This window comes from Orcinus orca, chromosome 16 (genome assembly GCF_937001465.1).
Source record: "Orcinus orca chromosome 16, mOrcOrc1.1, whole genome shotgun sequence".
NCBI classification, from domain to species: domain Eukaryota; kingdom Metazoa; phylum Chordata; class Mammalia; order Artiodactyla; family Delphinidae; genus Orcinus; species Orcinus orca.
In genome coordinates, this window is record NC_064574.1 from 5,662,181 (window position 1) to 5,687,748 (window position 25,568).

General features: G+C 46.5%; 1 protein-coding gene across 1 annotated transcript in view; it reads left to right on the forward strand.

Moving 5' to 3' along the window:
* Positions 1-23,570, forward strand: part of LOC101282188 (uncharacterized) — a 66,132-nt gene extending 42,562 nt beyond the window's left edge. Inside the window, 13 exon segments of the mRNA XM_049699179.1 lie at positions 3,245-3,352; positions 4,147-4,212; positions 5,038-5,102; positions 5,843-5,915; positions 6,464-6,639; positions 14,465-14,675; positions 14,937-15,098; positions 16,281-16,381; positions 18,596-18,634; positions 18,636-18,714; positions 19,508-19,642; positions 22,031-22,172; positions 23,006-23,570. Of these exon segments, the coding sequence (XP_049555136.1) occupies positions 3,245-3,352; positions 4,147-4,212; positions 5,038-5,102; positions 5,843-5,915; positions 6,464-6,639; positions 14,465-14,675; positions 14,937-15,098; positions 16,281-16,381; positions 18,596-18,634; positions 18,636-18,714; positions 19,508-19,642; positions 22,031-22,172; positions 23,006-23,163 (1,515 nt within the window). The 3' untranslated portion in view covers positions 23,164-23,570.
* Positions 23,571-25,568: the final 1,998 nt, after the last annotated feature.

The window sequence follows — 25,568 nt, forward strand, 5'->3', positions numbered from 1 at the left end:
TTTGTTTACGTCTCTTTACTCAAAACCTTGTATGTCTTTACATTTAAAATCCTCCTGCTTTCATCAGCATAGAGTTTGGTCTTCCTTTTATAGCCAATCTGATAGTTTCTGCCTTTTAATTGGAGTGTTTATTCCATTTATGTTTAATGTAATTATTGATATATTTGAATTTAATTCTGCCGTTTTGTTATTTGTTTTCCATTTGTGTCATTTGTTCTTCTGTTATTTCCTGCCTTTTCTCGGGCTAATTGGATATTTTTGTATACTGCACTTTAATTTCTCCATTGAGGATTTTCAAAAATGTGGGACCCTGCAACATCGTAGCTCCCTTCACCCTCTCCTCCTCTGTGCTGTGGTTGTCATATACATTATGACATGTACATCACATGATGATCCTGGTAATGTGGTATTATGATTTTAGATTTGAACAATTGTATCTTTGGGAGAAAGTAAGAAAAGGGAAAAAATGCATAGCCCTTTATACCTGCATTTTTACCATTTTTGGTGCTCTTGCTTCCTTTCCTAGGTCTGAGTTTCCATCTGGTATCATTTCCCTGCAGCCTGAAGAACTTCCTTTAATACTTTTTTTGAATTTGGTTGGCTGCTGATGAAATCTCCCAGTTTTAATCGGAAAATGTCTTTATTCTGCCTTCATTTTTGAATGATCGTTTTACTGGATATAGAATTGAGGTTTGTTTTCATTTTTCCTTGCAGCACTTTAAAGATATCACCCTGTTGTCTCCTGGGGAAGTCAGCTGTCATTCACATCGTACTCCTGTGGAGAAAATATCCTATTTGGGCAGTGTTTGGCTATTGTTCCTTTAGGTGCTTTTTCTCTCTTTCTCCTTTCAGTCCGGGCCTTATAAAGTTGGGACCCTTGATATTGTCCCAACAATAGGTCTTTGAGGTTCTGTTTTTGTTTGTTTGTTTTGTTTATTTAAGTAATTTTTGTCTCTGATGTTCAGATTTGGTGATCTTCATTGATCTGTTTTTAAGTTTGGTGACTCTTTCTGTCATCTCCAATCTATTAGCCCTTTCCATTAAATTTTTTATTTCAGTTATTGTCGTTTTCAGCTCTAGAGTTTCCATTTTGACCTTTAAAAAATATTTATTTATTTATTTATTTATTTATGGCTACATTGGGTCTTAGTTGCAGCACACAGGATCTTTCATTGTGGCAGGTGGGATCTTTCGTTGTGGTGTGCAGATTCTCTAGTTGTGGCGCACGGGTTCCAGAGCGCATGGGTTCAGCAGTTGCGGCGTGTGGGCTTAGTTGCCCCACGGCACGTGGGACCGTAGTTCCCTGACCAGGGATCGAACCTGCATCCCCTGGATCGGAAGGTGGATTCTTAGCCACTAGACCACCAGGGGAGTCCCCATTTTGACCTTTTTTTTATAGTTTATATATCTCTATGATGTAGAGATTCCCTATATGTTCTTTATGCTTGTATTTTCTTCTCATCCTTGAATATATTTATAAAAGCTCCTTGAAAGTGATTGTCTGGTGGTTGCAACATTTGGATCATCTTGGTGTTGATTTCTGTTGATTGATTTTTTCTTTATTATGGGCCACTTTTTCCTCTTAATACATAGTTATTTTTAATTGAATACTGGACTTTAAAAATGATACACTACAGAGATCTGGATTCTGTTTTATTTCTCTAAAGTGATTTTTTACATAGCAGGCAGTAGTCTTGTCTGATCTCCAGCTCCCAGCTGTCTCCTTTGTGGAGAGCAGCAGCTGACGCCTCTGCTCAGTTTGTCTGGTTTCTGGCTGCTGCTTTTCTGCCGGGTCCCTGGGGTCTCCCCATATATGTGTAGTTTAGCAGCAGCCAAAGATCTCAGCAAAATATAGACACAGACTTTGGACCTTATTTGCAAATTTCTCCTGTTGCAGTTCATCTTTTAAGGACAGCCTCTGCTCCAGTTTCTGCCTTTTGGTTGCTCTCCAGTACTCTTAAATGATTGTTTTTTATGTTTTTTCAAGATTCTGTAATTGTCACCTGTAAGAGCGTAAGTCTGACCAAGCTACAGTGTTATTACCAGAAGTCTTGATTCTTTCTTATACTTTCCATTTCTTTGGTGAGATTTCCTATCTGTTCATTTGTTATGAGTCTATTTGCCTTTTAGTTCTTGAACATATTTATAATAGCTCTTTAAAATCCACTAATTCTAACATCTGGATCTTCTGTGGATTTGTTTCTAGTGATTGAGATTTTTCTGGAATGTAAGTCATATTTGCCCATTTGTTCTCACGTCTGTGACTAATGTATCTTCTCAATGAAACATTGCAGAAACTCTGAATTCTGTGTTTTTCCTCTGAAGAGTGTTAACATTGTTCTGGCAAACAGTTCAGATTCTGTTTCCTTTGCAGTTCTCAGCAGCTGAAACCACACAGATCCTTCTGCCTTCAAGCTATTGCTTTGCTCTGTGAAACTCACCATGTCCCCTGTGCCCACGTGGTGCTGAGATCAGCCAAGGATAAGAGTAGGATGTAATCAGAGGCGGGGGCTCTCCCTTCTTTAGCTTCCTTCCTCTATCCTTCCCTCCCTCCCAGGATTTCTACCCTCACTTTCCAGCCTCCCTGGCCACCCCCGTCTCTGTCCTCTGACTTCTCAAGCCAGTAAAACGGTAGCTTTGACTTGGAAGTCCAGCTGCCCCACGTGGCTGTACAGAATGAAGGACGCCCCAGGCAGAAAGGCAGCAGCAAGCAGTGCATGTTGTACCCAGTGTGGTTTCCCCTCTCAAGGGTCTGCTTCCATTTAGTCCCCACCAGTGTTTGGTTAGTCTTCAGTGATCGCCTGTGAGCCGTCTCTTATGCTTTGTCCAGCTGTTACTGTGTGTCCCACCTCACTACTCTTTGGTTTTGGTAACATGACTTAACCTCTCTGAGCGTTAGTTTCCTTATCTGGAAAAATGAAGATAAATGATACTCATGTCATAGGGTTTGAGGAACATGAAAGAGGTAATGCACATCAATTGTTCATTCACGTGTCGGGCACATGGCAGGCACCTGGCAATGGTAACTCTTCAGATTTAGACAAACCATATCTGAGTAAAACTTGAAAACTATTGGCCTTCTATTGATACAACTTGGCAAAACGCAAAAGAAGGTGTTCTATGTTTTGACCTCCTGGGTATTTTGGCAATATTTTTGATATTAGCTTTCGGAATCCAGTTAGTGATACGTGGGACATTTACGCTTTGGTATTCCAAGTGACCCAAGTTTTCTTGTTATTTGTAGGTAATCTGCAAGCTGGCATCAGTGCTGAGCAAGGGCACGGTTGAACGCCTGCTGCTCCCTCGATTCTGTGAGCTGTGTGGTGACGGGAAGCTCGTTCAAGTTCGGAAGGTGGGAACGTACAGTTTCAAAACTTGAAAAATTCAAAAAGTTAAACAAGATTCAAAATTGATTCCTTTAAAGTGCCTGGACTTCCTCAGTAGACACAGTCTGGATGAAAAACGTGGCCAGTGTGAACTGTGTAAGGAAAACAGTGAACCCTGTTGCCAGTTTCCCCTGCCGTCCGGGCATCTGTGGAGACGTAGGGTTAGACTCCGTGAGGGTAACCCTCTTGGGCACAGAGGAAGAGACATTGCTGGCTTGTGCTTCAGTGCTGGGGCCCAGGCGTGCAAGGCCTTTCATCACTGGGGCTGACTGGCTCCAGGACCCTCGCATGTTTGCTGTACCTTCCAACTGCACCCCCTGCACTGCCCTCCCCGTTTATCGCTCGTCACTCGGTTGTCATATTCTTCCTTCTGAAGACCGTTGCCAGCCCCCTCCCCGAGCAGCCTCACCGTCCACCTTGCTGTGCAGCTGCCCATCTTCCCTGTGGTCTCCCCTCGTGACGCAGAGGCAAGGAGCTGGGTCTCATTTACCATGCAGAGGACGTTAAGGGTGTCTTTTGCTCTCGTGCTAACCAGAAGCATTATGTATCGAGATGAGGAGGAGCCACAGCGTCCTAGCGTGCGGTGCTCTGTCGTAAGTCTTCTGTTTCCGGTGCAGTGGAGGCACCGGGCTCAGTGAGTGCTTGTTAGCTGCCCGACCAGAGGACTCGTTGCTCTCAAGGCTCCCGCTTGTCAGTTTACACAATTTGTTAAGACAGAAAGAAATCGGAGAATAATGAGTATGCCTTTTGCCTTTTTAAGGTTTGTGCCACAAATTTGGGTGATATTTGTCGTGCTGTCGGACAAGAAGCCACTGAGAAATTTTTGGTGCGTGACGTTTTGCCAGCCGTACTTGCTGATGCCCTTCTTAGGGTGCTTGTGAAATCAGTGGTGACGTTTTGTAGTTATGAGTCTGTTACTTTGGAATGGCAGCTCAGTTTTGCATCCATCAGTTTCAGGTTTCTTGGCTCCTGAAGCTTACATTTCTTATAAGCCTCAGGCAGCTGGTGTGTGGGATGCTGCAGGGGCAGCCCCGCCCTCTTCCCCGGGGACTTCTGCTGTGGCTTCCTCACTGCTCGCTTCCCCGCCCCCCCCCCCCCCCCCCCCCCGGCTATTCTCACTGTCTAAGCCGCCCTCTGTCCCTTCTCGACTGCTCTTTCTAGAACACTGCTCCACCACCTCGCTCCTGGGGTTCAGAACCTGTGGGATTTTTTTCTTGGTTTACAGATTAAAATCCAGACCCGTGTTGACCCCTCAGTTCCCTTCACAAGTACCTTTCCTGCCTCACCTCCACTCGCCTCCCTCGGGTCCGAACGCCGCCCTGACCTTCGGTCGTGCATCTGAACCGCAGGGAGGGTGAAAGGGGGCATGGCCGGGGTCTGTATTTTTGCTGAAGTCCCTGGTGATTCTCAGCACAACAGTCTGGAGAACCACGTCACCAGGCAGCCGGGGGGCTCTTCAGGGCCTTGCAGCTAGCTCTCTGCTCTCGTGCACCTCCCTGCCCCTGCTCATTACTGCCCGTCTCCTTCCAGAGGCTTCCCTGCCTGGCGGGGGGACCCTACTCACACTTCACACCCAGCTTGCGTGTGCATTTGCCTCTGTCAGGTTCCTTCCCTGTCTGGACTCATCTACCCGCTGGGTCTCCCTTTTCAGCATTCCATGACGTTCTGTTCAGAGTGCTTGCGTGTCCCCCACCACGCCTCATTGCAGCGTTGCTGACGGGGACTTCACTCCATCACGTTCACCTTTGCTTCCACTGCCCACCCAGTACCAGGCCCCCAGAGAACTGTGCTGAGTAAGCACTTGCTGCTTTTACATGACAGGGCGTGCTACCTGTATGGCTGGAATGCAGCTAGCGTAACCGAAGCGCCGCACATTTACGGTCACACCGAGGAGGACCGATGTGAACTTGTAAATGGACTCACAACCGTGTTTATCCAGCGTGATGACAATCCGTTGCATTCCACCGCACACAGTTTGTGTTCCGTGGACTGGAACTATTGGCGGTACTGTGAGGTTTTAACAGTATGCCTTCTTTCACTAAAGTACCCCAGCCAAAGACCGTGGGACCTGGGTGGGGCCGCTAGTTGGGGAATCCACAATTTCAGAGTCATTCACAATTCTCTACAGTTCACAGGTGCATATCAGTCATTCAGCCTTTGGGGCGGTTTTCTGTATTATCTTGTTGAATTTAACGCAGTCATTTACTAGGATTAAGAGGTAAAGGAAGTTATTTCTGTTTGTTTCAGATGATTCCTTTTGGACTCGTAGCTAGTTCCCTTTTGTGTCATTAACTTAAGGCTCTGCCTTAACTACATCATTGAAACAGGTCTGCCCTTCCTTCGGGTGACATGGTTTTGTTTGCTTTGGTAGCTCCCGAGGTTTTTTGAGCTCTGCTCAGACACTGCGTGGGGGATGAGGAAAGCCTGTGCGGAGTGCGTCGTGGCGTGTCCCACAGCACGTCCCCCGAGGGCCGCGGGGCCAGGCTCTCGGCGCCCTTTATCACGCTGATCAGCGACCCCTGTCGGTGGGTGAGTGCGGCCACTCGCGGGCCTCGGTGTGGCTTTGCACTGGGCACTGTTACTGTGTCTTTTCGGTAACGGATTTGGCGTATTTAGACTTTGTGAGGGTTATTAGGGCACCTAAAGTCTCAGAAGCCTGGTGTGTAGTAGGAAAGTGGCACACACCGCAGCGTTCATAGCAAACGAACATCACAGGAACGAGGAAGGAGAAGGAGGAAGCTGTAACTGGATCGTTGCCTTTTCTGTTGTGATCATAAACACGCCCGCAATGATGAATAAGGGCTGTTCAGATGCTGTACGAAGTCTGGAATTATTTGATGTGGAATTAATATTCGGGAAGCATACAGACTACATGATGGCACTCAATTTTTCCTGATTTTCTGTTGGAAGATAGTTTACTTGGAACCTAGGGACGGCCTTAGGAAGCAGTGCATCTGCTTACACGTAACGTGGCAGACAGTGGATTCGCTGGCGATCAGCCGTCTGTTCAGCCTGGGATCAGACCTGGCCGACACCGCGTGCACCGCACCCTTCTTCTCTGGTTTCGGGTGCGCCAGGCTGCCTTCCAGTCCCTGGGCCCCGTCATCTTCACCTTTGCCAGCCCCTCCAGGGCTGGCCTTTATATTCGAGAGGATGGCACCCTGAGCATCCGACCACCGGCTCCGGATTTGGACTCGGGTTTCACCTCCGGGTCACCGGGTGCAGGCAGCCATGGGAACATGTCCTCAGCCTGGTGAGTTTCGGCTGGAGTAATTATCAGGATCCCGGCGTCACCTCAAGCATCCACCTAAAATTCTAGCAATTACCTTGTCTGGAGCTTTAGTAACAGTGAGCTTCTGGGCACGGTGGAATATTAGAGCTTTAATTATGTAAAGAAGCAAAAAGTAATTGCAATAATGATTTTGAAACATGACTAGTGGGTTATAAATAATGAAGCTACTGTGCCTCCTAAATTTAGATAAAATATTCACTCAGAGTCGTGATTAAATAACCAACAAAGAAAATTTTCTCTTACTTTTTGATTAATGAAGTTCTTTGGATAATTTACACAGGGAAGATGTGAAGTCTCCCCAATAGAATTTTGTGCCGTAGGATTTATCGTGCACGTGAAGGTGACATTCCTGGCTCACCGTTAGTAGGCCCACACTGTTCTTCTAGTAAGTCCTAGGGATCGATCTCGGGTTTTTTCCTGTTTCCTCGGAAGACGATGGGTACGTACGAAGCAGGCCACGCGAGGTAGTTCACAAGCATCTCTCCATTGCGAATATTCCTCCTCAGCCGCGTGAGAGGAGGCGATTCACATCTCGGATGGCACGGATGCTTCGTAAGATGGGTGCATCCTTCTCTCCATCTTTCTCCACCAAAATGCATTGAGTTCTTGCTGAAGGTCAGGCCTGTGTGCCACATCTTCCTCATCAGGACTTTCCAAGTGGTTCACCAATAGCCAGTTCTTAGCAGCTCTAGCGCCTTTTATTTTCTGATGCCTGCCCCCTGGAGGTACTGATGAGCAGTAAGTGCGTGAAGTCTCGCCACGGAAGGGTGCCCGCGGAAGCCAGGGCTGGTGCACCACTTGAATGTAATGGAGGGATTGGGTGAACCTTCCTGTGGCATTTTCAGTGCTTTAATACTCCCAGTGGGGCAGAGGGTACCGATTGGACCTCTTATCCTCCGTGAGGTTATTAACTTCTGGCACCGGAAGACACGGGAGGTTGGGTAGCGAGGTAGAGAGGAGGACCGGCTTCGCAAGGATGGGGGTCTGATGTTTCCCCATTTTACTTCCAGTCTATTGCACGGTGCTAAAAATTTGCTTCCCTCAATTTAAACTAGTTCAACAAAGCCAGGCCAGACAGAGCCAGCTCTACCCACGGAAGGCACATCCACGGACACCAGCAATTTTCCGTGCGTCAGTAGCTCCTCCAATGGCCTGACGGAGAACCCAACGGAAGACTCTGTCTTGGCTGGAGCCGAGGTGACCAGGCTTTCCCCCGAGGCCACGAAGCTCCCCAGTGTTAACGACCTCCCCGTCAATAGCCATGCTGGACCAGACGCCTGGGCCCGCCCGGGGAGTCCTGAGGACGTTTTCAATAATTTCCTTTATTGGCAAACTCCTCTCCCTGACATAAGCAAGGACTTAGAGCTGCTCCCGAGCGAGGCTGGCCCGCGTGCGGGAGGAAGGTGGCGGCACACCCGAGGCCGTGCATAGAAGCTGTGTGGCTAGGAGCGAGATTCAGAGAGTCCTGGATGGTTTGCAGGAGCATATGATGAACGATCCAGGTGTGCAAGGTAGCTGTTGTCCACGGTAATGAAAGAGAAAACGGGATCTTTCTGGATTTTGTGTCAGCCGGGCCCGTGTGGCTGTCCACGTGTGCGTACTTCCCTCGATCGACCCTGCGCACCCACCACGGGGGCGCCTGGCCCAGTCTCCGCACAGCCCTCACGCCGGGGGTCCTGCTGTTGCAGGTCTCTGCGAGGGTTTTGCCTCCTTGCTTTTCAGCCGTGTGACCCGGTTCTCAGATAAAAGCGGCTAGTTCTCGGGCGTGTCTGGAGCGGTGGAAGTTTTATTAGCTCCTTGGACACGGTTCTGCCTCTCGCCGTGTGACAAAGCCCTTTCTAGTTACGAACAGCCAAGGAGGGTGCTCCTTTTGGAGCCTGTTAACTCACCTAAACCTTAAGGTCTTTCCCTTTGTACAGCCAGGAGGAGCACTTCTTCTTTGGGGTATTTTTCATTTTGTGACCAGTGTTCCCACAGAGCGTCTGATCTGGGAGCCAGGCCTTGCAGTCCAGATCCATCACCATGCCTCTTCTTTCTCTAAACGGGGCTGTATTTGTATTCTTCCTTGAGTTGGGGAAATTGGAAAAAAACAACACTTGCTGCCGTTGCCGGGCAAAGATTGGTGAAGCTTTCGGGAAAGGAAATGTGAAAATCCAGTCAGCCCTGTGATTATTCTTTGTCTTTAAATTTATAAAGGAAATTAAGTCAGTGTTTGCTGAAGGAATGAGCACATGTAACATATCGCTTCTAATTGTTATAGACAAAGGTCTGTTTTTGGAAAACACATTTCTAAAGCTGCCTTCTTCAGTGCTTGGACCCGGGCTGGGTGCTGGGGCAGTAACGCCCGACACGTGAAGCCCATAGGGCTGGTTGAGGGGATTATGGAAACAACCACCCGGCATAGGCAGTGGCACGGGCTGGGGCAGGGGTGGGCGCACAGGGCAGGAAGCCGGTCCCGCCTGCGGGCGGAGGAAGCATCTGGGAGAAGACCTTGCAGAGCAGCTGACATTTGACGTGGGCTTTAGGCTTTAGGCGACGGCCAGGACTCCATCATCTCGAGAAGTCGAGGGTTGAGTTTCAGAGGCTTCTTTCAGTTTCCTGAAATCGTTGTTTGTAAAACCTTGTGTGCATATGCAGACTTAACTTCTTTGTAAGGAAGGACCCGCGGCTTTCATCAGCACTCAGAGGGATCTGGGACCCCAGAAGACTGAGAAATAAACTACCCGTTGGGTATTTGTGGACTGGCCATGGCTGAAAATGTCACTCAGACCCCTGGAAAGGGCCTCGGGTGCGCTAAGGAGGTGGTACCTTGCCCTGGGCCCAGTGGGGAGCCTTGTAAGCTCTAAACATTTTAAGGACTCTTGTTGAATTGAACTAGTAGGAAACAGGATGCAGGCAGTATTGTGTGTGTGTGTGTGTGTGTGTGTGTGTGTGTGTGTGTGTGTGTGTGTTTGGAGGCTGGAGACATGGAAACATCAGTTTGTTTTTACAGAAAGGCATGTGAACTATGTCATCTTCACTGTTAGGAGAGTCTCGAATAGCCGTGCTGTGGACAGAAAGAACGAGTAGCGCTTGGGGCTGGGTGAACGCGCTCTTTACTCGTCGGTGTGGACGGGGATGGATTGATCGCAGCACGCGCGTGCGTGTATATGCGTGTGGCAGAGCAACGGCCGCCCTGGTTTATAAATGGGGGATGGGACCCCCCCCATGTTGCTGGGCCTCCCAGACAGCAGCGTTCAGGAGCATCGCGTTGTCTTTCTGTGGAAGGTGATGGGATTGGACTCTGATTTTCCTAACTGAGGCTTTTCGAGTTCAGGTCGGACGCTCTGTGTGTGGCTGGCATTTAGCTGGAATAAAGGTAATGGCCGTAAACATCAGCACCTCGGTGAGAGCTCGCGCCGGGCGCCCGACGTCCGGAAGGGGAGGGCTTGTGCGGTGCGTCCACGTCCAGCCTGTCTTGTTGTGAGTCAATCCCTGCAAACCAAATAAAGTTATTCAAATTCCTGGAACTTCTCTTCCTGCAGCTCCAGGTCAGGTGTTGTCAGCTGCACTGGTTGCCGCACAGCTAGACTCTGTGAATGAGCCCGAGCGCCCGCCGACGGAGGGCTCAAGGAGGCGTCCAGTTCAGATCCCAGCCCAGCCTCTGGCAGTCAGCTGGCCCCGGCGGCTTCACCCCCGCAGAATGAGCTCGCCGCGGCCAGGACGTTACAAAGCACAGTGAGTCTTTGCCCTCTCCCTCAGCCAGCGAGGATGTGACAGAAATCACGCAGCTGCGTTTTCTTTTATTAATATATCCTGGCAGAATTGATAAATGGCACATTTAATTTTATTCTTAAGGTCATGTTTTGGATAACTAGACAATGAATCAATCAGGTGATTGATAACCCCGACTCTCCTCCACAAAACAAACGTGGGGGGGCTTCCCCGGTGGCGCAGTGGTTGGGAGTCCGCCTGCCGATGCAGGGGACGCGGGTTCGTGCCCTGGTCCGGGAGGGTTCCACATGCCGCGGAGCGGCTGGGCCCGTGAGCCATGGCCGCTGAGCCTGTGCGTCCGGAGCCTGTGCTCCGCAATGGGAGAGGCCACAGCAGTGAGAGGCCCATGTACTGCAAAAAAAAAAAAAAAAAAAGAAAAAAACAAACGTGGGGAGACCAAAAGCACCTTCCCTCTTCTCCAAAGACAACCTGGTTCTTTGCGGGGATTAACCGTCTAAATGCTCTATTTCACTGCTAAACCGACGCTTATATCTTTCAGTAGCAAGGGGAGGTGAATTCATGCAACTCCTAGAATGTAAAGTTGACAGTGACCTTTGAGATTGTGCGTTACCTCCAGCCCGTCCCGTGGCCTCCTTTAACCCGTGCTCGCTCAGGAGTGGTGCTGGATGCCGTTTCTTGGAGGGGAGTTTGTTTTTTTTTTTTTTTTGCGGTACGCGGGCCTCTCACTGTTGTGGCCTCTCCCTTTGCGGAGCACAGGCTCCGGACGCGCAGGCTCAGCGGCCATGGCTCATGGGCCCAGCTGCTCCGCGGCATGTGGGATCTTCCCGGACCGGGGCACGAACCTGTGTCCCCTGCGTCGGCAGGCGGACTCTCAACCACTGCGCCACCAGGGAAGCCCTTGGAGGGGCGATTTTGAGAAGACAAGTAGCTCACTACTGTTTCTCCTCTAGTCTGGAACCAGCCCCCGTGAGGCTGGGACTCCGTGTTTGGGGCGAAAAGGAAGCCTGGCACTTATTTCTCACCTTGAGTTTCTCTAGCTTTCCAGCTCGCTCGTGGTAGGAGGCTCTGATGCCTTCCTAATTCCTACTAAACTCGCACATGGACCCCTTTGAGTTGGGGTCCTTCACAGGTAGTGGTGAGACTAGCGAATTAAAATTAGCAAGGGGTCTGTGATCCTAAAGTCATGATGTGTGGGCACTCTCTCATTTTCATGTGCCACGATGGAGAATCTCTTTAAACTTGTGGTCTCCAGGGTCAGAGTACCAATTGTTTCTCCATTCACACGGTTTATATTCTGATGTCCGTGATTAAACTAACTTATCACCTCCTTTTACCCCCTTGGTCTACTCCAGTGAAGCTAAACTAACGACGAATTAAAAACGCCTGAATATAAAATGTTCAGGGGTTATTAAGGTTGCCTTTGATTAGTAGGCAATGAGATGATATCCGGTTTTGCTGATTTGCTTCAAAAAATAGGCAAGAAAGCTCACGTTGTTACCTTTGTTACCTGGAGTATGAAAACCACCTGTGTTGAGTGGAAAGGTGTGGTCACGTTTACCTTGGTGGGAGATGTGATGGTATTCGGGCTTCTTTGTCACATACAGAAGTGAAAAAGGAAAAGAGAGAACAGATTCCTCCAGGTTGGCTGTCTTGAGTGAAGGATCTTAAAGGGGCCTGTATAATTGGGCTTTTGGTTTATGGCGATGGATGTCAGGGCTCTTGAATTTGACTCTTAGGTTCCTAAGGGATCAGGCAGGATGCCTCTAGTTGCAAAAGAAGGAAAAAGAAACAAAAAAACTCAGAGCTTAAGCCATGAGGACAGAAGAGGAGGTGAGGCTGGGAGGCTGCTTGCCCTCGGCCCTTGCGTTGACCTTGGTCCAGCTCCCGCTCCGCCATCTTCATGCACCAACTTGGTCCCGAGATGCCCAGGGGAAGGAGGGGCCTGTTTCTTCCCACTTGTCTCTTTTGACTGCCAGGTAGTTTTCTGGGGAAATGACCTCCCAATTCCCTCTGGGGTTGCCTTGACTTGGGGTGGTTTACTTAAACCTTAAGTAAACCTTGGCTCCTGGAATAAGTGCTGTATGTAACTACGGCACTGAAGACTTTGGAATAAAATTAATTCCTAGAAGGAGAATAACGATGTATTATTTATTAATCTATATGAATTTATTAACTTGGAAAAATTGGGCTCCTAGGTTATCATACCAAAATATTTCTGTTTTATCATGTTCTCTGTTAAAATAAGCCGTACATTTCAGTGCAAACCTTGGGAATTGAAGGTTCTGGTAGCGTGCCTCAGAGCAAGCGAAGCATCTATCGGTGTATTAATCGACTTCCCGGATCATATATCGAGCTGATTTGTCAGACTCCATTAAGCTGGTAGACAGTATGACATTTCAAGTGCAAGTAGGAAAATCCGTGTTATGGTTGAAGGAGAAGGTCAGGTCCATCTCAGTTAATGTTAATCAATGACCAGAGACCAATATGTCACCGCTGGATGGTCCAGCTCATTTTAATTGTTAACCTAATGTAAAGGTTCATCAGCAAACATTAGAGGTATTTGTACATGTGAAAATTGAGAACAGTTTTCTAAATACCCTTTCATCAGCCGCATCTTTTCACTTAGATTAAATGGGTCCCCCCAACCCCCCGCCTCTCCATCCTCTGTCTGGAGTCCAGAGCACCGTACTCTCTCATCCCTGAGAAATGCTGGAGGTGCTCTTCACCATTTCTTGCAGACCTCGCCCTGCCTTCCAGAGTGGCCTCTGCTTTAAACATGCGACCGTTACGTAAGGGCATCAGCTAACCACACTGGGGACCCTGGGACCTAAAGAAGGGTAAATACAGACTCGAGTTGTTGGTACTCACCAACAAGAGCCTGTCTTTTGTAAGGGCCTCCAGCAGTCTTGAAATTAAAATGCACTTGAAATGACTGACCTATATGGTATCATGTACAACTGTGCAAATGTATTTTTTCACATCTGGAGGGACACCATTGACTTCAGGGGAGCTCTGGTCTTGGTCTGCAGAAGTCATTTTTGGCCTTGAAAGAGGATTCTTTGAAGGGGAAGTGGCAGGACAGCTTCCTCCTTTGGACCACGTTGGTAAAGTGCCCGATCAACTCTGCAGGGTCCAGGTGAACCTGGCAGTGGAACCAGTGACCATTTGGAGACTGACCAGAGGCATGGCTGCAGCCCACTTGAAGAGGATAAATCTAAGTCACAGGTTCGTTCCTTGAAAAGAAAAGCAACTCAGAACTGCATTTTCTGGAAGTTACATTTGAGAACGGCTGTTGGAACCAAACGTTTTTCTTGCATCAGGATTAATGACATATCTTAGTTCATAATCTGTGTTGCTGATATTTCCTCTCTAACTTAAAAAAAGTAAATTCTCAAGTGTTGTTTAAAGTCTTCTGAACAGTCTCGAAGGTATTTTAATAAAGCAGATCAAAGATGAGAAAAGAATTTGGCATGTGTACGTTAATATTTAGTGTCTGTTTATACAAGCCATTTAGCTCCTTTTTTCGTCTGAAAAGTTTTCGACAGCTTCCTTTGTTGAACTGTGTTTGGTTTTGTTCTGTCTTGTGGATTAGCTTCTAGTGCTATGGCAGTTCTCTTAAAGGTTTTTAATTACTGTATCCCCTCGTCCTTGCAGAGAAAAAGGTAAGTGGGTGATGTCTTATGAAGGCAGTATCCCATCAGCTGGAAAAAGGTAGTAGTGAGCAGAGTGTAGTGGCTCTGGCCATAGGTGCTGGGGGCAGTTAATAAGAAAAGAGGAGCTAGTTTGCATTCTCCAGAGCTGCGTGTACCAGACCAGCCAAACGTTGATATTCTAGACTGTGCCCTGTGATATCCAGTGTTGGACCAATTTAGAAAAGATGAGCGTGGCCACTGCTTTAACTTAAGACCAAGCTGACTCACTACATGCTGAACAAGAAGTTCGTGCAATCCAGAGCCCCGAGCTTTGGGAAGGCCTCTTGTTCCTCTTATACCCCCGCTTTGCTGTTTTCACCTCCAGGTTCCAATGTCCTCGTCTTTCATGAGTGTTCTCCTTCTCTACTGCAAGCATGATGGTTCCCTTTCTCTCCTGTTTCCCAGGATATAATACCTCAGCCCCTGCTAGATCAGTATGTGTCCATGATTGACCCAGCTCGAGCCCAGACCGTCGATACCGACATCGCCAAACACTGTGCCTACAGCCTCCCGGGGGTGGCGCTGACACTGGGCAGGCAGAATTGACACTGCCTGAAAGATACGTACGAGACGCTGGCTTCCGACGTGCAGGTAAAAGGAGCCTTTTTCAGGGGCAGGCACAGAATAGGATGGGTCGTCTAATTAGGGAGAACGGGAAGCTGCGGCAGGGCTGCTCACTGACCTGTATTTTATGTGGCCGCCATTGGCTTGTTTACTGGTCTCTGATCAAATGAAGCTTTAAGTGGTCAACCCCTGGCAGTATCAGTTTGGCTCCACAAATGCCACTTACGCTCTTGATAACACTGAATTATGCTTGCCTTTTGTGGTCCGTATGTCTCTGCGCACCCCCAGTGGAAGGTCCGTCAGACCTTAGCCTTCTCCATCCACGAGCTGGCTGTGATCCTTGGGGATCAGTTCACGGCTGCCAACCTGCTGCCCATCTTCAATGGATTTTTAAAGGACCTGGATGAAGTACGCATAGGAGTTCTGAAACACCTGTATGACTTTCTAAAGGTAGGAAGAAGGATTAAAACAAAAAACAAATCTCCCCTCTTCAATACAATTTTTATATATTTATTTGGCTGTGTCGGGTCATAGTTGCAGCACACGGGATCTTTCTTTGCGGCGTGTGGGCTCTTTGTTGCAGTGCCCGGCTTGTCTAGTTGTGGCACGTGGGCTCCAGAGTGCGCGGGCTCAGTAGTTGCGGGTGAGGGCTTAGTTGCCCTGCGCGTGTGGGCTCTTAGTTCCCCGACCAGGGATCGAATCCGCATCCCCTGCGCTTGAAGGTGGATTCTTAACCACTGGACCACCAGGGAAGTCCCAATACAATTTTTTAAAACCCTGGATATGTAAAGTATCAGTGGAATAAAAACCAGAAACAGCTGTCTGGGTTTCTTCAGTTGAAGCATGTCATCCAAAATCTTAAAGTGGGCATTCTTTCAGTGACGGGTAAATATTTTTATCTTTCCTCCTAATCTTCCCGTCCCTTAGAGTTCTAATTGTATGGAGGATGGTAGACAGATGGCCCAGCACACTCTGAGAAAGAAGGAACCGGGCTCCCGGGTGGCGTGTGACTTGCCCGGGGTCACCTAAGGGAAGAGCCAGCTGAAATCCAATCTCAATTCTGCACCAAGGGCTCTTTCTTGCAAGATGTTGCTGCTTCCCTTCTTGCCTTCTCCCCGCCCGCCCCCGCCCCAGAGGAACGATGAGCGTAAAACTAAGAGTTTAAAAATGACCTAGAGAAACTAATTACTCGCGTCCACATGACCAGGAGCTGCCCTTGACGGAGTCTGGCGCGTGCCGCATCGCCGGAGATTTTCCTGTCTGGTGCAGGAGCACACGAGCAGTGCCACCTCCCTGGGAAGCAGCCGGGGCATTATCTTCCAAGCACACACATGCTTGGTTTTTTTTCAGGCAGGAAATTGTGAAAGAAGGATGAGTAGGGGGCGTGTAGAAACACACAAGCACATACACGAACCAGGGGAGAAAGATTGGAAGCAGTCAGGGATGCGTTGGACATCTGTTAACAGCAAAGCTAATTCACAGCCACACTGGGTAATGGAGTACAAGGCGTCAGGGAAATGCACGGTTCTGGCCGGTGACAAATGTATAATCTGAAGTATAATAAAACAGTCTATTTGGGGACATTTTGAAGGATTATGTATTTTTATTTATATATACATTCTTAAAAAATAGTTGCTTCATGAAGACAAGAGGAGAGAATATCTTTATCAGCTTCAAGAATTTGTAGTGACCGATAACAGCAGGAATTGGAGGTTTCGATATGGACTGACAGAGTAAGTAAAGCCTGTTTGGGGTTATGAGAAGGCAAGCTAGATGGAATAATTCTTAATTTCCCTACCTTATAATTGATTTCTAAAGTAGCAGTAGGAGTGTTCTTTTGGATAAAGAGATTATGTTTTTATTAAGGGATAAAATGAATTCCAAAGCTCTAAGTTACAAATACCACAGTCTCTGGGGAGACATTCATTTTCAGAGGCAGGCAGGGCGAGAGTCACTTTGGAATTAGAGTGTTGTGCTGTTCTGTAAGCCAATTTATTTGAACCAAATGAAAGATGAATCACCCGCTCTTCAATATTTTCCTATTTATCGGAGCAGTTTTTGCCAAAGCTTTCTTGAACATTCTGAGTGTAGCCCTCTGTGTAAGGGCACAGCGCAGTTTATACACTTCAGCCACTAAGGAAAATTATGTTACAGTGAGAGATATGAAAAGGTCTAACCCAGATGAAGCGATTATTTAATAAAAACGTCCCCCAAGGTGGCTCAGATCTTTACATAATTTTGTGTGTGAGGGAGTTATTTAATTCCCCATTTTGTGCCAGCAGGAGGAATGTTCAAGGTTTTAGTGATTCTAAAAGAGTGAAAGTGTCACTTAAAATAATTCTCCGTCCCGAGGTGTATAATGTGCTTTCCGCAGTATTGAGTGGATTTGTTTGTGGTGTTGTTGTTTGGGTTTTAGTTTTCACCTTGTCGAGATTTATTTCAGTATCTCTAGTTTTCATTTTTCTTGCCCTCAACTGGAAATCTCTCAAATAATTGTCTTCCCTGTAGAAATCCATCAGGCTTTTGCGGCTCTTCAGGATATGATTTGGCCTATGCCAGGGGCAAACTGAAAGATTTTCTCTTTGCTGTGATCCTTAATCATTATGCTTAATTTGAGAGATTGAGGTTTCGGTCATTATGCCATGTTCCCGGCGTGCGTTCTCAGAGAACCGAGGAAAAACAGGCCCACGTTTTTTTCCATGAAGGCATCGCGCCCTCTAGTGGCTGAGTGCAGGAACTCGGCGAGGTCCGTCTCGGGCCGGGCTGACCTGCTTCCCCGGGATGGGGATGGGGATGGGGATGGGGATGAGGATGGGGTCGGGGCCGGGGATGGGGATGGGGATGGGGTCGGGGCCGGGGATGGGAATGGAACCGGGCACTGGGGACCCCGGGACGGGGTTGGGGCCGGAGGCCGGGGATGGATTCGGGCCTGGGGACCGGCTGACCAGCTTCCCGGGACCCGGGACCAGCGACGGGGACGGTGTGGAGCCGGAGCCGGTGCCGGCTGCGATGACCTGCTTGCCGGGGCCGGGCCGGGCCGGGCCGGGCGGGGCCGGCTCGGCTCGGCTCGGCTCGGCTCGCTTCGCCCGACGGCGTTGTCTCCGAGCGCGGGCTATCTAACTAACATCTCTGCCATGGTTATTGAAGCCAAAGCCACTGATAACGAATTCTGTGCTTCCATGCCCACGATATTGGTATCACTTTTCTGAAAACAGTGCTTTTTGATATGAACGTATTCACCGGCACCCCTGGCTTTTGGTTCTAGCTTCCTTCCAATCTCTTTTTCATTTCCTTTCTTTTGCCAGTGTGGAAATAATGCCATTTATTTTCATACCCTTCTCCCCTTCGCCGTTTAGAAAACAGTGAAAGCTTTGGTAGTAGGTTTTTCCCACCAGCCATCTTATGAATTTTTCCCTGGGAGTAAAGAGCTCGTGCTCCCGTTCTCTCCAGGTGGAACTTGTTGGATTGAACAAGGCTCGTGAACAGTGTGTGACCCGGCCAGCAAAAGCAGAAAATTTAATTTGCAGCGTCAGGAACACAGTGGAGACAGTGAAATCTCATGTGTTTTCCCTTGATCTGGCGATCTTTGGGAACTTCGGCGTCCTGGCTATTTTTATGTTATCTGATTTTTAAAGTTTCATGTGCTTTCGAACTGATAACCTAAAGTTGAAATATTGAATCCCTATTCATAAATTTCTCAGCCTCTGTTTTACAAAGTTTAATTTATTTCCTTTCTGTTTGATTTGTGTGTGAGAGAGAGATGAAGAGTTAAGATTTTTTTCCCCCAATTTTCTTTGCGTGGCCATTTTCACTCAGCTTTCTGCTTCCGTTGATCTCCCAGCCTGGCTATTTTTATCTATAAAATGAAACGAGAATAAAGAGAGGTTGATAATGTGTTTTTCACCCCCAAAACAATTTCTTTCTTTCTTTTTTTTTTTAAATTTCAGACAGCTGATACTGATTTTGGAACTCTATAATCCCAATGATGTTTGATTATTTTGTGCATATTGCCTTAAAGTTGTGTGCAGATAAAGTTTCTGAAGTTCGGTGGATCTCCTTCAAGCTAGTAAGGAGTCATGACCTTTTCTGTTTATGATTTTTAGAAAAAGGAATATTTATGTTTCTTCCATTTTAACTTCTTTATTTTTTCGGGGCTTAATTTGTCCATTTACCCATGAAAGCAGCTTTTAAGTTTTGAAATTAGGAACTGTATTATAGTTTTATCAGTATGTAAGATAGCTCTTTTGTTAAGCAGTATACTTGAGTGATGAAAATTGTGGATAAATCACCTTATGTATGAAACCCTTTAAACAATGGCTGTTTCTTTTCAACACAGATTGGGTTGACTCTGCAGCACGGTTTTGTAGAAAAGTAGTTAGTGAGCAAAAACTCCAGCAAAGAAAAGCCGAACCTGTTTTATGTGGGCTTGTACCAGCTGAATACTGAGGAAAAAAATTCTCATTTGAAAATATTTACTAAGGTACTCTGATGGTGCTAAAATTTTATAAAAATGACATGTTCTGAAAGGTAATGATTTAGTTGTTATGCAAGGGGACATTTTCTAAACTTTCGAATCTTAAGAATAATGTATTTTTCTAATGCCAGTCCCTTTTTACATTTCATTTTATGAAGGGTTTTATGGGTGTGAGTGTGTGTGTGTGTGTATCACCATATATTTAAACATCTTTTTTCCTCTGTGTTCTAATGATCACTGTAACAAAAATGACTTTCTCGCGTGCTTATAAATTCGTCTTAAAGGTGGAAGGGTGCATCAAAATGTCTAGTTTCCGTGTAGAGTCGTATTCATAATCCAAGTAGATGGCAGCATTCTAAATTCGCTCTTCTAATATTTTTCACAGGTTGTAGCAATTCTGCAGAAGTTCTATTCCAACAGTGAAAGTGCGTTGGGGTTAAATTTCATCAATGAACTCATCCTAAGGTTCCGGCACTGTTCTAAGTGGGTCGGGAGGCAAGCGTTTGCTTTCATTTGTCAGGTTAGCAGGGCCTGGGGGGAGCATCTACCCTGCACGTATGTTTGCCGTGTGATATCAACACACAGCACCAGGCAAAGAATCTCAGCCCCAGAGGACTAGCCAGGAACCTGGGGAGCAGTGGACCGAACCCCCTTATCTCACAGGAGATTGTGACAAGCCAGTTTGGAAAAGGGACTTGCCCAGGGTTACCCAGCCCTTCTGTGCAGTCATCCTATGCATAGTGACTGAGCACCTACTGTGTGCCAGGCCTGCTCTAGATGCTGGGGACGGAAGAGGAACAACCCCCTGCTCGCCGGCACTTTCCATCCAGGGAGGTGGGGGCCAGGCCCAGACCGTGCTCCCGTCATGTCCAGCGCAGGGCTGCTCCTCACTGCGCCCGCCGCAGTAGGGAGGGAGGAAGGTGGGGTGAGGGGCACAGCAGTGGGGCAGCTCGGGGACCTTTCGTCTCTTTCAGGTGAAGGTCAACCCCTCAGGTCGCCCTCTCTACTTAGCATCTTGGAAGTGAGGGCATGATTTATGTCTGGCTGGGGAGGACGGCTGTCATTTTGGATCGCCTCCGTGTGCCGGGCATCTCGTCCTACACCTGCTCCTAACAGTAAGGTCTGCCAGGTGTTGGGCTCAGTGCACCCATGTACTTTTAGACCAGTTGTTCTAGCTGAAGGAGTTGGAGCCCAGAGAGGTTAGGTAACTTGCTCAGGGTCACCCAGGAAGTGTAAAGCCATGATTTTCTTTCTGCTGAACTGTTATTTTAACAGTTTTAACTTCTCCTCATGCACACGGTCTATCATATACAAAGGTAGAGGGAACAGTAGAATGAACCTGCACGTACTTGTCACCCGGCTTTGTCAGTAATACAGTAAATCTGTGATGGGGCTCTACCTGAGCCCTGGCCCCGCAGCAGCCCCCTTTCCCTCCCCCGGAACCACCCGGCCTCCCTACTGAGGAACTCACCAGGGCCCCCTGTAGGCCCGCAGGGGTATCACAGGGGTACTTTGGCCATCTACTTGCAGAAGGGCAGTAGGGGGCAGGGTCAGTGCCAAAGTCACAAAGCACAGGCCTGATACCACAGACTTTCATGAAGAAGTCAGTGCTGCCCACTATTTTGTAGAGAAAGGGTAAATGAGATATTTTTGCTTTTATTTTTAAATTCTTTTTCTGAGATTTAGACGATCCGCGATGAAACAGAAGGAAAAGGCACCAACTAATTTTGTTCGAGAAAAATCAGTTTTTTGGTGTGCCTTCATTAAAGCTTTAGAAAACCTACAATACCACAAACAAAAGGAAAGTGTCCTCAGCCAGGAGAACCTCCCAGTGGGCACGTGGATCCCTGTTCAAATGCAGGGAGGCGTCGCAACCTGGAGATTGGGGGGCCGACTTTGTTACTTTGAAGCCTGGGTCTACTGCTTCCCTGCTGGGTGGCCTTGGGCGAAGCACCCTCTCTGCACGGCCTTTCCGTGTTCTGTAAGATGGAGTTCCCGGGGTACGGGCCTGCCTCCTGGTGTGGCCCTGAGGCTTCAGTGAGCTGACGCATCCGAGTAGCCAAGCACGGTGCCGGGAACCCGGAGAGCACTTACTACGTATCAGCTGCTGTTGTTACCCGGTAGTGGGAAGAGCTGCAGGATTTAGAATCCACATTCCTTCCTTGGAATCTCCACCTGCTGCTGCCTGTGGGTCTTGAGCCTTTGGGTGTCACCACAACATTGGACTCACCTGTAAAACTAGGCTCAGTCTGATTTCCATGGCCGGCTATGAGAATGAAATGGGAGAATCCACGTACGACTCTTTGTAAGTAGAGCAGCAGTAAATGCTAGCTGTTCACAGAGGGCCGGGCACTGAATTGGGGTCTGGGATTTGGCTGTCATGTGATAGGCGTGGTCCCTGTCCTCAAAGCCTGAGCTCTGGTGAGTAACAGGCGTGAAGGTTCCCAACCCTTGTTGGCGGGCGCTACGCTAGCCTTTGCAAAAATGGTTTGCCATCCCCATTGCTACTCCATGGTACAGGTGAGGAAACCGAGGCCCGGAAAGGTGAAGCCAGTTACTCATGGCCACGAAGCTAGAAGTGACCAGGTTAGGTTTTGAACCTGGACCTGTCTGACTCCAAAGCCTTTGACTTCCCCACCAAATATTACACCACTTGTACCCCAGTGCTTGGTAATGAATTATAAAAGTGTTAACTGTGTTTCTAACCAAATTCGGTGGTTGAGATTTTAAAATTCAGACACACACACACACACACACACACACACACACACACACACACACACTCCTCAGACCAAAAGATCCTGAAATTACTTCTTTGGAATTACAGAAGTGGATGTTTCTAGAAAAACCGTGCTCATCACTATTGAAAAAGGTCTGTTTTCCGGCTCTGGCTTTCTCTTCATCACAGGCAGTGGTGAGCGAGGAGTGTATCCCTGTGGACCAGTTTGTTGAACACTTACTCCCCAGCCTTGTAAGCCTTGCATCAGATCCTGTGCCAAACGTAAGGGTTTTGCTAGCCAAAGCTCTAAAACAGACACTGTTGGAAAAGGGTACGCGGACCATTTTGCTGAGCTTACAGATTTTAAACTTCATCAGGCAGCAGCCAAATCTCCTCTTTAGGGAGTTGTGGCAAATTGTGTGGTAGCGTACTTCAGATCTACTATATAAATTTATATGTTAATTTTTTTGCATACGTTATGTTATTTATAAAATGACTAAGAATTAAGATAGCTCAGTTTTCTATTTAATAAACATACTGAAATGCAAAATATTACATAGTCTTCTAGAAATGAGGGAAACTTTTATAAACTTTTAAGTTATGACAGAGACAGATTATGAAAGGTAGTCAATTTAAGCATTATCTATGGTCAGTTTTTAATCGTATTAATTTTGTGGTCAGTCAGAAAAAGTTTATACCCCAACCTAGTCAGTTATTTTAAACCTGAACAGGACTTAATATAAGACTGTGTCCCTTGTATAGTTCACGTCTACACCACATATTCGGGAGAACATCTCATCTCCTGCCCTGCATAGCCCTTTGTTGCCACTTCCCTCCCATCCTCCACCCCATCTGTCCAGCAACCTGCTCCCCACTGCCTGTGTTCTGTGTTGCTAATTCTTTTGTACTGGAGGGAGGAAAAGATAATATTAAAAGATTTTTAGTTATAGCTGAAAAAATATGCATGCCTATTCTTAGAAGTTTGTCTTTACAATTTAGGAAATACTCTTTGATTCAAGCAATTTTATCATTTTAAAGGACTTACTCTATGAAAAATGGTTTATTGTCCTGAGATGTGGTTTAAAAAAAAAAACCAAACCAGAGTATGTTTTTGAACACAGTTCACGGCACATGTGATTCAATTTCATGTCTTTTTCTCTTTAGTGTATTTTAGAAATGCCGGTAACCCTCATCTTGAAGTCGTTGAAGAGACTGTCTTAGCTTTGCAGTCCGACCGGAACCAAGATGTTTCCTTTTCTGCCACCCTAGAACCAAAGCGGCGGAATAGTATAGACACTACCATGCTAGAAAACCAGAATTAACCAGTCTGTGGTCACTCACAATCTGGTCATTTCATGTGTGGCATATGCTGCTCACCATACCTTGAAGGGGAACTGATTGTATCATACCTGCCCAGGGAGGACAGATTTCTGAAACTCTGATGTTGTTGTGTTCAAATGACCCCTTTCCCATCTGCACTCACGGGAACTACTGCTGGGATGGGCAGGAGTCCCAGGTGGCCCGGCCTGTGCTGCGCTCCTGTGCCCCTGCCTGCCTGATGAGGAAATCTGTTAAAAGGCTGTAGAACCAGGTGGCTCACTGAGGGTGGGGGTGGGGGGACCTCCATGGCATCAGACTGCCTGGGAGCGGTTTGTTTTCTCTATTACAGACTATATTATTTAACCCCCAGCCAACCCCTCCCCCCCAGAAATAAAGTACGTTATTAGAAGCTTTTAAGTCTTTGATAGACTTGTATATTTGGCTTCCCTCATGCTTTCCTATAAAATATAGTTTATGGTATTATTTTTAACTGAAATACTGTACATATGTAAATAACTCTTGACAGGAAGAAAATATATTAATGTAAGATTAGCTTCCTATCAGTGAACAGAACAAATACATCATTTAAATTTATGCTCCACTTTGAGCTTTGCACTTTGGGATGCAAATATAGCCCAATTTGTTTACTTTTGAAAAATGTGATAGTTAAAGAAATCTACTAAAGACTGATTTATGGCAGTCTTTCTAATATTGTACTTTTGTTGTAAACTGTACTCGGAACTTTTCCTCAAGCACTCACTCCCTCCTCTTCTTGCAGGAACTGTTTCCGTAAAGATAGGTACTGGCCTTTGATAGAGGCATAAAGCAGAAAGATTTTCATTCTTATATGGATATATTATCATTTGTCTAAGAACTTGGGGGTGGGGGGAATTGATCACTGAGGTGCATGGATATTGACTTTGTATCTGATGCTTTAGAATCTTAACAAAAAATAGGAAATCATAGTTCTGATCACTCTATATAGTTGGCCACAAATACCAGTGATTTGGGAGGTTAAATTATGATACTCTTCAAATCTAAGTACACAGGACTTAGATTTCGTGCTTTTAAAATTTAGACTAAGGGAAAGATACTCTAGAATTTAAACAGGTTTTGCATTAGTTAATAACTCAAGGCTCTATAAACAGTTGACTAAATTCTGCATACATGTATGCTGAAGTTATTTTTCTTGTTTCTATTTGTATCTTCTCAAAGGCAAGCATAAGGGAAGGAAAGAGCAGCCCCTTTGGGGTCCCAGAGCTATAGCTGCAAAGGGCGCGCCAGCTGTCTCCATTCTTCCCTTGGATCTTTTTCTTATCTTTCTTTTCTTTTTTTTAAAAGATAAAATTTCTGGAGCTATATATTGAATTTCCTGGTATACAGGATGTTTTCCCCTCCCCCAAATTCCACTGGGCTGACTCTTTAAAAAGAAAGGAAGGAATCTATACCGTGCCAAAGAAAATAAGGCACATGTATGAGAATTTCACATTGCAACCCAGGATAGCATTTTGACAACTTCAGCAAAGAGTGACGTTAATACATTGGAGACTACATAATGAGAAAAAAAAAAATCAATCTATCTTGTATTTAGTACTTGTCTAAAGTAAATAGACGGAGGTATTGTTTTGCTTCAGCAGCAAGCAATTTTTAATTTATTTTTATTGCCTAGAAATTGAGCTTATCATGTTAAAATCTGTTGATCTAGCAGCAAGTAGAATTACCCAACTGGAATCTTGTATTCTGTGCAGAGCTTCACTTTCCATTAAGGAAAAGACAAATCAGTTGGTGTTGTGATGTGTAGGATTTGCCTCCTGAATCAGATGTGCTGGTAGAGATTTGTTGAGACTCTTTGGTAAATAATCTAACCTTTAAATTTTCAGTTTATGTGTTAAAATTCCTTTATAATCTAATATGAATGCCTTTCCAGTGGAAAGCTATTTTTATGACTAACTTCTCTGCAGAAAGTATGTTGAAAGCTTGCATTTTATTCTTCGTTGGTAACAACTGAGATTTTCCCAAGCTTGTTCTGGTTGCCCTTGCTGTTCTCTCCTGTAGCTTCTCCACCAGTTTAGGTCTTCGCGTATTAACTGTTCTTAGGTGCAGTGTTGAGTGTCTGTGATTTGACCACTGAAGGTAAGCTTCCTGTTTTCTTGAGCACTCGGCCTCCTCCGGTGAATTAATGGAAAAGCACGAGATAGTTTCTCACAGGTACAGCTGCCTTGAAAGGCATCTCAACAATAGAACCATCTCAGCTTTTCCCCAAGTGGACATTTCCTCCTTGCTAAGTGTTTTCATTAGCGCCTTTCTCACTTCAAGAATTCGAGAACGTTTTCAACATGGACGGATTTTGATGTAGCTTTGCAAATTTTCAGGAAGGTCTGTCTCCCACTTCCGGAGTGGCCAAGTA